Source organism: Rhineura floridana, chromosome 12 (genome assembly GCF_030035675.1).
Source record: "Rhineura floridana isolate rRhiFlo1 chromosome 12, rRhiFlo1.hap2, whole genome shotgun sequence".
Classification (NCBI taxonomy): domain Eukaryota; kingdom Metazoa; phylum Chordata; class Lepidosauria; order Squamata; family Rhineuridae; genus Rhineura; species Rhineura floridana.
Window position 1 is genome coordinate 12,177,099 of NC_084491.1, and position 13,061 is coordinate 12,190,159.

The 13,061-nt window shown below is 42.9% G+C and overlaps 1 protein-coding gene across 3 annotated transcripts in view; it reads left to right on the forward strand.

Annotated features, from left to right (window-relative positions):
• The window catches only part of BMP1 (bone morphogenetic protein 1), a 207,694-nt gene extending 195,294 nt beyond the window's left edge, over positions 1 to 12,400 (forward strand). For 2 of the 3 annotated variants that reach the window (XM_061593534.1, XM_061593535.1), the window contains 5 exons: positions 1,804 to 1,929; positions 6,514 to 6,641; positions 7,413 to 7,626; positions 8,342 to 8,592; positions 9,531 to 12,400. In XM_061593534.1, coding sequence (XP_061449518.1) covers positions 1,804 to 1,929; positions 6,514 to 6,641; positions 7,413 to 7,626; positions 8,342 to 8,592; positions 9,531 to 9,665 — 854 coding nt within the window. In that variant the 3' untranslated portion in view covers positions 9,666 to 12,400. Of the gene's footprint in view, positions 1 to 447; positions 1,761 to 1,803; positions 1,930 to 6,513; positions 6,642 to 7,412; positions 7,627 to 8,341; positions 8,593 to 9,530 lie in introns of those variants that run through there. The other variant, XM_061593538.1, reaches the window with a different exon arrangement.
• The last annotated feature ends 661 nt before the right edge of the window (positions 12,401 to 13,061 follow it).

A 13,061-nucleotide genomic window follows, 5' to 3' on the forward strand; every position in this document is an offset into this window, starting at 1 on the left:
CAGCATATCCAGAATTCCTGCTGATTTGACAAGAGTAGGATCTTACTTATCTTCCAAGGAGGTTTCTTGGGATTTGGGTAACATCTTTCTCAGATCTCAACTTTCTCTCTGCTCTAAACAGTTAATTGAGATAACTACACCAAGCTTGCGTTTAGTTTAGCCATCACTTGAAGCTTGACTGAAAGTCCTAAAACTGGTTTAGCTGATAAGATCTGCCTTCTACTAGACTGCAGTGCTGCTTCTTTATGCAGTCTCTCTCTCTCTCCTGTAGTTGTGTCCTTTTCTATATCTTAGCTTCTTCTTAATGTGGCTGTTTGTGATATGTACCGTAAGAGTATGGCCTCTCTCACTGCATGCACCTCCACCTGATTATTTAAAAGTAACTTTATCTGCCCCTCACCACCATCCCCTTGTACTAAAACATGCACTCACTTCCTCTCATTTCAGAAAAGAATCAGCTACCGAAAATGCGTCCTCCGGGCTTGAAATTTCGCCTGAAGAAGCGCACACAAGCCCCATCCTGAACTTGGCTGTCCGTCCATTTGTTTCTCAGGAACTCCACAGCACCTCCAAGTCCATCAGTCTTCCTTGTGTCCCCCAGGACAGGGAGAAACTCCTGTCCTTTGTTCTGTCCTAAGCTTGGAGCTTTTGCCATCAAGAGAACAGCCCTGTTCATTGCCCCAACAGATCTCCCAAAATCCTTACTTGACTGAACCGATTGCTGGTGTTTTTTAAATTTTTAATTCCCTATTGTTTTTAGATTTCTCTGGTTTGTCATTGACCAGCTGACCTTGTTTTGCATTTTTATTGTGTCTGTGACATTTTCTGTTGATAAGTAAAGAGGGACACCATGTCCTGTCTCTTTCCTGCATCCCTTTGTTGTCCATGTGTCTGTTTTTCTACTCACTCATCTGTTCAGTAAGCAGGTAATGGTTATGCCCTTTATGTGCTGGGTGACTTCAGCTGTATATAGAGGTAGCATTAGCTAGAATTATGGGCTTGGCTTTCCTTTTGCACCATCAGTTTTACTATTCACATATTGTTGAATCGTGATTTGTGCTGCTGAGGGACTTACCTAGGGGCAGTCCTGCAAATCTAGATGCTACTGAGCATCGGAGGAGCAGCTTGTTGCTTTGGTAGCTTTCTTTTGCATGGAGACTTCAGCTTTCTGAGAACAGCCTGGAAGTTGTATGGCCCCATCTGAAGAACAGTAATTGCATTCTGATTTGATCACTACCCTAGCCTGACATGACCCAAGGAAGAGGCAAGCAATGGTATTAAAAGAGCAGTTTATACAACCAGCAGGCTCAAATGGAAAATCTTTTCTTGGACTATACTTCAGGTTACAGGTGAGAGAATTCTTCAATGCTCCTTCATGGAAAGGAAAAGAAAGCCCCTCTCTGCATGCAGAAAAACAGTGTATCTGGGAGAAGGGTAGGCTGAACCTTTCTTGACATGCTACTTTACCCTGTGGGGAGGCGGATATTCAAACTTCCACTGCTTGCAGACTGGTACAGTCCAGGAAAAGCTTTACCATTTTAATTCTGCTGGTTGTATAGACTGGTCCAACGTCTCATAAAGTTTGATTCTCCCTAGTTCAGAGGGAGGCTCAAAGCATATGGTAAGCCATAGAATTTAAGTAGGCCTTAATCATCCTGAAATGATGCCATGGTCCCACTTATACTAGATGAAGTTGCCAGTTTTCAAATTTTTCAGCTGATCTAGATGTCACTTTGTTGCCTGCAATAACCATGTTGCTCAGTAGGGGAGAAGCCTGCTAAGCAAGTGACCCTTTTTTCCTAGACAAAGATGAATGTTCGAAGGATAATGGTGGATGCCAGCACGAGTGCCTGAACACTTTTGGCAGCTACGAGTGCCAGTGCCGTAGCGGCTTTGTGCTGCATGACAACAAGCATGACTGCAAAGAAGGTGCGTTGCATGGTTTTCTTGGTGACAACCCCCCCCTCCCTTCTGGACCTCCAAATGCTAATACTAGAATCCTTTTCTGGAAACTCCATGTGCATAAAAGATTGGTTGGTTGAAGCAAAGCAAGATATACACCCTCCATCCATATGGCACATGCCAACTATTCACCATTTTAACTTGCATGGAGAAAGTCCCCATTTCAATAAAAAGAGCAGGTAGCAGGTGATGACAAATAGCTTTATCTGCCTGAGATCCTGGAAAGCTGCTGCCAGTCAGAGTAAACAATACTGGGCTAGATGAAACAATGGTGTAAGACAGCATCCTGTGTTCCTTCGTAGTAAGTGTGTCCATGTGGCATAAAAATATATGGTGTGAGTTTTGGCTTTTTATAAAAGCCTTTAATGCAGGGGTGGAGAACCTGTGGCACTCCATATATTGTTGAACTATAACTTTCATCATCCCTGACCATCTTCCCCCAAACCACACCCACACCCACCTGCCACACACCTGATGTCATATGTGACATCAGATGTGGGGCATGTGGAAATGTGGCTGACAAGGAACAATTGGAAGCTTTAAAGTGCTTGCTTGTCAGCAAGCAATCAGGAATCCTGCAGCAATCAGCTGTGCTACAGAGATCCCCATCAGGAACTTCATAGTGCAGCAGATTTCAGCAGGCTTCATGTCAGCGCCAAACAGCTGATTGGCGCTTACAACAAGCCAGCTAGGATCTGCACTTAAAGCAAACCCCAAAGCCGGTGATGCAAATGACCTTCCTATAGAGGAAGTGTGCTCACAAAGGAATATTTTTGTCTTTGTGATAAACTGATGAGAAATCCCTGCCCTCCTGTCAAATTAGCCTGCAGAGAGTCAGGGCAGTCAGTATCTGACTGCTGGATGGATCCTGTCTCCCAGCCCTGCTTTAATGGAATGTACTAATCCCCAAATCCCAGTAAAGAGGCTTGATTGTGTGTTCTTTGCTTTCTATCACCTGAAGAGCCGCAATCTCACATAATACAAAACAAGTGTACCCATTTTCATCTGAAAATTATTGAGGGGCATGAAACTGGTATGTTTCAGTGAAGAAAGTGCTGTACGATCAAGATTCAGATCTGTTTGAGCTGTAGATTCACAGTGCCATTCAGGATGCTTATCTGTCAGCCTCAGTTCAGTGGCAGCTCCTTCTATTAAAAGCACTATGATCGCAAGGGGAAAAATTCAGCTGACTGCAACCTTTTATTTGCTGTTATTAAGATTATATTGTTTGGAGGATTCTTAAGCTCTGACAGATTCACTAAATTGGCACCTATGAAGGTGTTAGATGGAGGAACTTGGAGGGGGTAGTATAGTGGAGGCAGGCTGAGCTAGCTGGCATATCAAGTGTCCTCACAGGAAGCAGCTGCTTATTTTAAATTCTGTACTTCCTCTCTAAATCCCACACGTTTAACCTGGTAGCTGGGGGACAGAGCATCAGGCTGCTGTTAGGATCTTGTCTTGATAAAGAGTTCTGGGCAGGCATGGATTTGGGGTGGGGGCGAGTGAGCAGAGGAGAAATTAGCAAGGGATAAATTGAAGGACAACTGATTGTGGTGGAATCTGCAGGTAAATTTAAAGAGAATTTATTTGTGGGGGGGTGGATGGGAGATTAATGTTTGAGGGGGAGTAAATTAATTGAAGGGAGATAGATTGGGAGGTAGTGGCTTTGCCCTGTACGAAGTTTGTGACCTTGGACAAGTCCAGCACCGTTTCCAACATCAGCCAGCCAAATGCCACAGGAAACTTGGAATCAGAGTATTAGCGAAAAAGCATTTGCACCAGCACCTGTTATTCAGAGGTATACGCCGGCAGGACGCAAGCATTCCATTTATTTACCACCTGGGGGGGGGAGGTGGTATGGTGAGAGAGGCTTGGTAGGGTGGGTGGGGCTTGTAGCACTAGAGACATTAACTGGCCCTACTCAGTTCCTGGCCGGTAATTTGGGATTAGTGATGGGCCTATTTCACAGTATTGTTGGAGGGGCAAAGATAAAAAGCTAAAGGCACATTGCCACATTTAAAATGCTATATTATACAGCCACAAGAGTGGCTGTATACTATAGTCAACGGGGATTTTTCACATTCCACAATGTTAAATGGAAAATATCCCCCCATGCCATTCTGAGGCTTTCCATAAGCTCATTTCAAAACAAAACCTTACAAAACTTAAAGTTCTGAAATCAGAAACGCTTGCTTAACAACCCTGTCAATTTTCATGACATACACAAAACAGTCAGAGAGAATCGAGAGTTCAAAGTCTAAAAAGACAGAAAAAAACTCAGCACTTTTGGACTTTTTTGTGCGAGTTCTCATAATTGTTGAAATTCATTAAAAATCAGCCATGTTCACAGAGTACCTGTAATCCTAATACTGACCTTGCCCCATACTCTGACCTTCATCTACTGCAGTTTAAAAGTTAAAAAACTGCCTGGTTGATTTTTAATTAATTTAAGAAATTTTGGCTGGAAGCCTATTATAACACGGAGCATGCTCAGTAAGGACCAACTGTCAGTGTTCTAAAAGCCTCACAGCTGCTGGGCTTGGCTAATAAGAGGGCCACACCCACACCAGACTTGATTTCACTTGAGACAGTCATGGCTTCCCTCAAAGAATCCTGGGAAGTGTAGTTTGTGAAGGGTGCTGAGAGGAGACTCCTATTCCCCTGAGAGAATGGTTAACAGTCAGCCACTCTGATTAAAGGTCTGTGAGGGGAACAGGGCGTCTCCTAGCAACTCTCAGCACCCTTCACTAACTACACTTCCCAGGATTCTTTGAGAGAAGCCATGATTGGCTTTGAGCCATGGCTTTGAGAGAAGCCATGAAAAATTGTTTTAAATTGATTTTAAAAGATGTGTTTTTAAATTTGTATATTTGTTTTTAATGTTTTTAGTTACTGTAAACTGCCCAGAGAGCTTCAGCTATGGGGCGGTATATAAATACACTAAATAAATAGATAAATAAATAATGATTGTCCAAAGTGTAATAGAGGCCTGGTGTGGATGTGGCCAGGGACAGCTTTGTTTTAAATTTGGGTGGGAGGTAGGGTTGCCAGGTTCAGGGCCTGAGACTGATCCTGTATCTTTAGGAGAAGAGAAAGTCAGCCAAGTGCCGGTGTTCTTGCAACATTGTAATGGGAAAAACCACAAGGTAGAATTCTCCCTTCCCCCTGCCCAACTGTGAAAGATACAGAAGACGTCTTGGTTGGCAGGCCCAGCCTGGTCAGTTTTACCTATCCTAATCATGATTGCATAGGAGTATATCCGATTCAACTCAATAATCATACAAATGATCAGACCTGCCTTTTCCCTCCTTCTCCTTTCCTCTCCCTTTCTCCTCTCCCTTTCTCCTCCCCTGCCCTCTTCCTTCTTCCGCCTCCCCTACCCACTCCATCCCTCCATCCCTTCCCCCCCTGGTCAGTTTTACCTATCTTAAGCATGATTGCACGGGAGTAAATCCCACTGAACTCAATAAATAGGCAAATGACCACATCTGTCCTTCTTCTCCCCTCCCCCTCCTGCCTGCTCCCATCCCAGTCCTCCCCTCTGCCTTTCCACCCCTCCCTCCTCCCCCTCCTCCCTTCCCCATCCCCTGTGGTCAGTTTCACCTATCCTAAGCATGATCCTAAGTGTGTGTGTAAATCCCACTTAACTCAATAAGCATGGAAATGATCAATCCATTCTCAGCAAATTTGCACAGGATCCCATTTCTTACCTCCCAGATTAAAAACCAGGGAAATTCACTAATAGGCAAAAAACCTTGCAGTTTAAGAATGCACCTATAGCCCACAGATATTTCTACCAAACTTTAAAAACCAGGGAAATTGGGCAGCTATAGCAAATGCATGAGGGGAGCAGGAGACCTGAACTTTAGAGCACATGTTTTATGCCAGGGTGGGAAGACTTACATCAGGAACTCCTATCTCTAGTTACACCTCGGACCATACAGGCATGAAGCCTATTATTGAAACTGAGTTGCCTCTACCTTGTTGTTTAGTTATCATTTATTGTTACAGTTTTTATTGTTTGCTTTCTGATATTCTGTTGTTTTATATGTTTTGTTATGTACATCGCTCAGAGTGGCTGGTAAATCCAGCCAGATGGGCGATTAATAAATCAAATTAAATAAATAAATAAATAAATAAGGAGGAGGTCCTAGTCCCCACCATCTCCAGTTAGAAAGAAAGAAATCTGTTAAAGAGAAAGAAGTCTGCCAAAAACCACAGAGAGTTGCTGCCAGTCTGGGTAGACAATGATGGACTAGATACATAAATAGCAGAGCTTGGAAAAGTTACTTTTTTTGAACTACAATTCTCATCAGCCCAATCCAGTGGCCATGGTGGCTGGGGCTGATGGGAGTTGTAGTTTAAAAAAGTAACTTCTCCAAGCTCTGAAAATAGTCTGATAAACAAGGCAGCTTTCTATTTTTGCAGAAGCGAGTTTGGCAACAGTTGTCTATAGTGATCTTATATTTGATGGATAAAGGAAGATAGAATGCATACATAGAAAGTAGGCCTTCAGGCATCTGTCTGTTTACTTCGTCCCACTTCTTACAGCTGGCTGTGATCACAAGATGACTTCTATCACTGCAACCATCACCAGCCCGAACTGGCCTGATAAATACCCAAGCAAGAAGGAGTGCACCTGGGCAATAACAACTACGCCAGGACACCGTGTCAAACTGGTAATGTGCAGGAGAGAAGAGCACCACAATAAAAATAAAATAAATATTTTAAAAATAAATAAAAATAAACATTAAGAGGGTCCCAATCTGTATTTAGACTAACAATCCTCTAATCTCACCAGTAACAGAGTCAGGCAATTAAGTTGGGGGCAGGGAGGGAGCTAGGATCCCTTACCATTGTAATGGGTTGTTTTCCCAGAACTTTTATGAAAAGAGCAAGAGTCTTTTGCTGATGATGAAAAACGACAACCCTGAAACATAACAATCAGAAGAAACCAATTTTTTGACATTTGTTTACCACCCCATAACACAAAGGTCTCAGGGTGGCTTGCAATAAAAACAATGAAATAAAATATACAAGCATAAAATCAAAACTAAAAATATCAGGTCTCTGTGTGATCTGGCTCAAGACATGCTCCTGAGGAGCTCCTTGAAGGAAAACAGTGCAGATCCCCAAATGTACCTCTGATTGCTGCTTCTCAAGTTTGTTATGATTCAGCAGCTGGTTCCCCTAGAGCTGGCCCTGGAGAGATATGTTCTGGCCTTCCAATTGAAAATTACAGTGGCAAGTGGTATGCATGTCCAAAGTAATAGCCGTAGCAGAAGGCCAGGCAGCAGTTTCATTTGGGAAGGTGAGGCTTCATCTAGATGTAGCCCACCATCCATCCCCTCCATAAAATGGTCCTCCAGTAAAACCAGATGCTAACTTAGGTAATATTGTGTGTGTGCTTTGTCTCCTATTGTCCTTTGTGAGCAAATTTCCTTTTTCAGACCATCAGGGAGCTGGATATCGAAGGCCACCAAGAATGCACTTATGACCACCTGGAAGTTTTCAATGGAAAAGATGCCAAAGCTCCCGTCTTAGGCCGGTTCTGTGGGTCTAAAGAACCAGACCCTGTTATCTCTTCCAGCAACAGGATGTTCCTCAGGTTCTTTTCGGATAACTCTGTCCAAAAGAAAGGCTTTGAGGCGACCTACACATCAGGTAGCACCCAACACTGGTTTATTGCCAGATCCTGGTGGCCCTACTATTTCCATCACCACAGCTCATATTGTTGGTACATCAAGGCCGTCACCCGTCCCCTTTTCCCCATGATAAATAGTAATACGCTAACAGGAGTTAGGAAGCTACCCTCTCTTACTGCTTCACACACTGCAGTGTAAGTAGGCGTACATTAAATATTTTAGCTTTCTCCCACTCCATTCCCCTGGTAGTGTTATAAGATGGCTAACACCTTGATTTCATCACTTCTGTAGGTAGTGCATGCCATGGGGAGCTGTCCATCAGTGAGAAGGGAGCATAGTTCACTGTTGGACAACATACTTTGCATGGAGAAGGCCCCAAGGTCAATCCCTGGTACATCCAGTTAAAACAAAAAGATCAAGGAGTAGGTTGTAAGGAACAGCCACTGTCAACTAGAACAGAGAATGCCAGACTAGATGGACAAATCATGCAATATGGTATAAGGCAGTTTCCTAAGCTCTCTGTTGTTTTTCTTAATCTGAAAGCCCAGCCAAGGGGCAACACTAGCAAAATCTAGCCATTTAGAAGAGGGGAAAGGTTTGTGTTTTTGTCTGCTAGCAACTGACGTACCTGTGCTGCTTCACCCACTACATGAAAGGGCAAGCTTATTTCTGATAGGGGGGGCTTCTTTTTGGGAACACCGAGGATCCCACTGTCTGTTTGTTCTTATTTCCAGAATGTGGGGGGCAGATGCGAGCTGAAGTAAAAACCAAGGATCTCTATTCACATGCCCAGTTCGGAGACAACAACTACCCTGGAGGCTCAGAATGTGAATGGGTGATTGTGGCTGAGGAAGGCTATGGGGTTGAACTCATCTTCCAGACATTTGAGATTGAGGAAGAGGCAGACTGTGGCTATGACTACATGGAACTGTTTGATGGCTATGATGGGACAGCACCGCGTTTGGGACGCTACTGTGGCTCTGGGGTAAGCTGCATGTTTTATACTCATCTGTTCTTTTGCAGTCATTGCAGGAGGCACAAATCCCTAACAGGATAAAATCTGGACCTTCTGAAAGGACAGATGCAGAATGTATCTTCCACTTGCAATGAAAATACTGAGTCTTGATAATTGACTCTGGTGAATTAGTGATTAGGTGTTGCTTATCTTTAGAACTTTTGTATATGTGTCTATAGAATTTTGTGTGGTATCCACGGGCAAGTCTAATTCTGCAGGATGCTCATATTTGTGTATGTACATGAATACAGCACAGAATTTAACTTCCTCACAAACACATATAGTATCTATTACATTTTTACATCTTCCAAGAAGCACATGGTTCCCTCCCTTCCTTCTAATACCCTGTGTGCAAGGTTAGGTTGAGAGATAGTGACTACCCAGAGAGATTTATAGCTGAATGGAAAGTTTGAACCTGGGTGAACCCCAGTCCATTTACTCTCTCAGAGCTACAGTATAGCTGTGAAGGCACATGATACCACCCTATCTGATCACATGGCAGCATCTGAAACTGGAGAGGCAAGCAGAATTGAAAAGGGTAGTGTATTTGCAACACTTCCTCCAATGCACTTTAGATGGGGGAGGCTCAGGACAATGGCAAAGGCAGATAGTGTGGGGAGAAAGGAGGAGCTCCACACACACACAGCTATATGCAGAGGCTTTGTTGTCAGCACCAGTCATCTTGGGCCTCTGATGCAAATTGAGCCAACACTGCTTGGCTTGCCTAATTCCAAGTGCATGATTTTGACTTTCTTCGTACAAAATTTGGATATGGGGGGGCACAGATGAGGCATGGGCTTGCCTGTCCTGAGGAAGGCATGATCTTACTTCTTGGGGTTAAGAAGAAATCGTGTCTCCCAGGTCATCTTACATGCACTCTCTCTCTCCCCCCCCTTCCTTCCTGTTAGCCTCCAGAAGAGGTCTATTCTGCTGGCGACTCAGTGATGGTAAGATTCCACTCAGATGACACCATCAACAAGAAGGGTTTCCACCTACGGTACACTAGCACCAAATTCCAGGACACACTGCACACGCGGAAGTGATGCCCAGCCGCCCAAGCCCCTGCAACGGAGAACAAGCTCCCAATGGAGAACTGGAGGGACAGATCTCCACTGTTTGCAAACAAATAAAAAATAAAAAGACACCCATGGAGAAAATTCAAATAGACTGGAAGGAGAAATACACAGTACACCTCAGAGTGTGAAACACTCAAGCAAAAACAAAGGTGCTGCCAACCACTTGTATGAACTAGCCTCGGGGGGGGAATGGGGGAGTCCTTTCATTTAAAAAACAAGTGTCAATTTCTGTGCCTATTTTTGTTTTTTGAGCAGTCTCCAGGACTAACCACTTCACAGCTTCCATTTTACAGTTTGATTCCTTGTCTGCACTGTTCTCTCCCAATCCTGGAGGTTATGATTTAAAATAATGCTGGGAAATCCAACCTATGGCAGACATTTTCCTTTATAACTCCATAAAGCAGATTTACCAGCACAGATGTCTGAATACACAAACCCAAATGCAGCTGACAGACTGCCATGCTTGCAGAAGCTGTCTGTCTGTTATAATGATGTAATAAAAACACTTTCTTGTACTTCTAAAGAGATGCCCAACAGCCTCTTTAAACTTTTACTATTTGAGATTTTTTTAAAAATTCCATTACCAAGAAAAAATGTAACTTGAAAACCTTCTTGCTCCTTCATTAACTTTTTTTATTTTTAAATTAAAGTTTTAATTGGAATAAAAGCAAAATCAGCAGTCCCCACTTGTGGAGTCAAGATCTACAAAAAGGAAAAGATCTACAACCAGAATTCCTGAACTTACTTTATTTCTCATTGTTGAATCTTGATTTTCCTAAGTTTCTTTTTTGCTTTCTGGTTCTGGACAACTGTACTTTATCTTTCTGGAACCCTTTCAAATGGTTTTTTAGCCACTTCTTACCCTTTTCCCATTCCAGCTGCACTCTCCCATTTGCGGTGGTCTTTGTGTATTTTCACCAATGATCTCCCTCTCTTCTGGTTTCCAATTCACAGTTCCTGCCATTCACTTCCTGTTTCAAGTTAAGATCATAAGAAAAGTCATGTTGGATCAGGCCAAAGGCCCATCTAGTCCAGCATCCTGTTTTCAAAGTGGTTAACCAGATGCCCAGGGAAAGCCCATGAGCAGAACCTGAGCACAACAGTACCTCTCCCTACTTGTGATTCCCTATAACTGGTAGTAGAGGTAGATGTAATGAGCTGTAGCATCAGTTTAGTTGCTGTTGCTTTTTTGGCAAGCACTGTGAACTCTAAATTCTGTGGAATTCATTGTCTGGCTGTTAGAGTTCCTCACCAATAATCTTGGTTGGACGACTCCCCAAACTACTTTTAGATGACTATAAATGAATCTTCATGGAACCATTAATGGTAGGAATGGTCTACAATCCTTTGTCACAATCCTAGCCATATATGTGGACAGGAGAGAAGTACACACATCGCTGGAAGCGTTTGGGAAACGTTTTACTGCAATTGGTTTTTAAATGAAACAGAGGCTCGACCATTCTGCTGAGTGAATGGCAGGTGATGTAAAAATGTTCAGAATAGCTCTTGCTGCTATGCCCAAGTTTGTCCTTTACCAAATCAAATCCAGTTAAATTTATTAATAAGGCAACCAAATACAGGTTGCAGCCAAATAAATACACAAAGATTAATTATGAGCAAGCATAAAAAACTATCAAATACAGATAGAGCATACAGAAAAAACTAAAAACTTAAATCTTGAGACTGGCCACATATACCTGTCTTAAGTTGAGCAGCCTTCACTGCAAATTTCTGTATTAAACATTACAAGCCCATACATGCTGGACAGCAAACATTTGGTCATATCCATATCACTGAGGGTAGAAACCATAGCTAAAAGGTATCTTTGCCTAGATGTTTCATACAATTTATAACATATAGCATATGGTGTCAGTAAGGATTTTAACCAGAGTCTCCCAAGTCTCTGGCCCACATTATCTTCACCTTTTTTTTCTGCACAGTTATAGGCATAGCGTAGTTAGTACATGTGACTAATCAGCAACTATTTTTTCCTTCCCTTTGTGGAAGAGCCAGCTAACCCTTCCTTGCAGTTGGGAAGCTCAACAAAAGACTGATGAGGCCAAGTGTTTCCTGGGGCACCGAGGAAGAGGTACACTGCATCAACAGCATTGCCATTCTCACTTTGCAAGTAGTACCAAGAATATCAGCATGGGATAATGTTCAGCTTGCACACACCACTTGTGAAATAAATGATGCTCAGAGCAAATGGCTGGCTCAGGATCATCAAAGTGAGCCTCACGGCTGAACAAAGATTGTAGCCTGATTGCTTGGTTTAAGTCTGTCATAGTGGCCCAAGTAGTTGCTGCAGGCCACCTGTGGCCACTCATACATTCATTTATCTGGAGCAATGCTAAAAGAGTTGATAGAAATCTGTGGAATAAATGAGAGGCAGAAAAGGGAGATTTAATTTGAACAGAATACGTGGCGCTTGTTCCCACTTCTGACTTGCCCTTGAACAGAGAGGAGGTTTACTTCATTATCTAAGGACTATATGCATAGAAGTAATGGGTGTTTAGTCCTGAACAAACCAACAACGGCATGAATGCCATGCAGATTACTCCCTCACTACCCATCCTGCAGGAAAATTGCATGCTCGAGTTTAGGTTTATTAAATGCATTAATTGTTTTCTGCAACCAAAAATCCCAAAGTGATTTACAACAAAAATAAAACACAGTAATAAAAATAAATATTAAAACCATAATCAGATTAAAAACATCCAGTCATTTGTGCTGATGCTGCTCAAATGCCCAGGAAAACAAATATATATTTGGCACCAAAATAATGACAAGGTTGGTAGCAGGCAGGCCTCTCCAGGGAGAGCATTCCATAGAGACAGAGCTACTGCATAAAAAAGTCCCATTCTCTCATTGCCACCCTTCAGACCTCCCTCAGAGGTGGCATACAGAGAGCCTCTCTGTCAGGAATGCTTTCATTTGGATTCCTGCATTGAGCAGGGGGTTGGACTTGATGGCCTTATAGGCCCCTTCCAATTCTACTATTCTATGATCTCAGGGTCTCAGCAAACCCTTTTAGGAATAAAAGATGTTGCCTTACACCAAATGAGAACATTGGTCCATCTAGTGGCATATTGTCAACAATGACTAGCAGTGGCTCTCCAAGGTTTCAGGAAGAAATCCTTCCCAGCTTTACCTAAAGATGGCAGGAACTGAATCTGGGAGTATTTGCATGCAAAGCATGTGCTCTGCTACTGAGCTACAGCCCTTCTCTTGGATCACAGAACTGTACATTTAGATGGTCCATTTTGTTTGGAAGTGATGAGAACCTTTGCATCTGCTGCTGGCCAAACTTGCCTCTTCCATCTGGCTTCTTAAACCTCTCCATGGTTCTCTAATAGGTTGGCC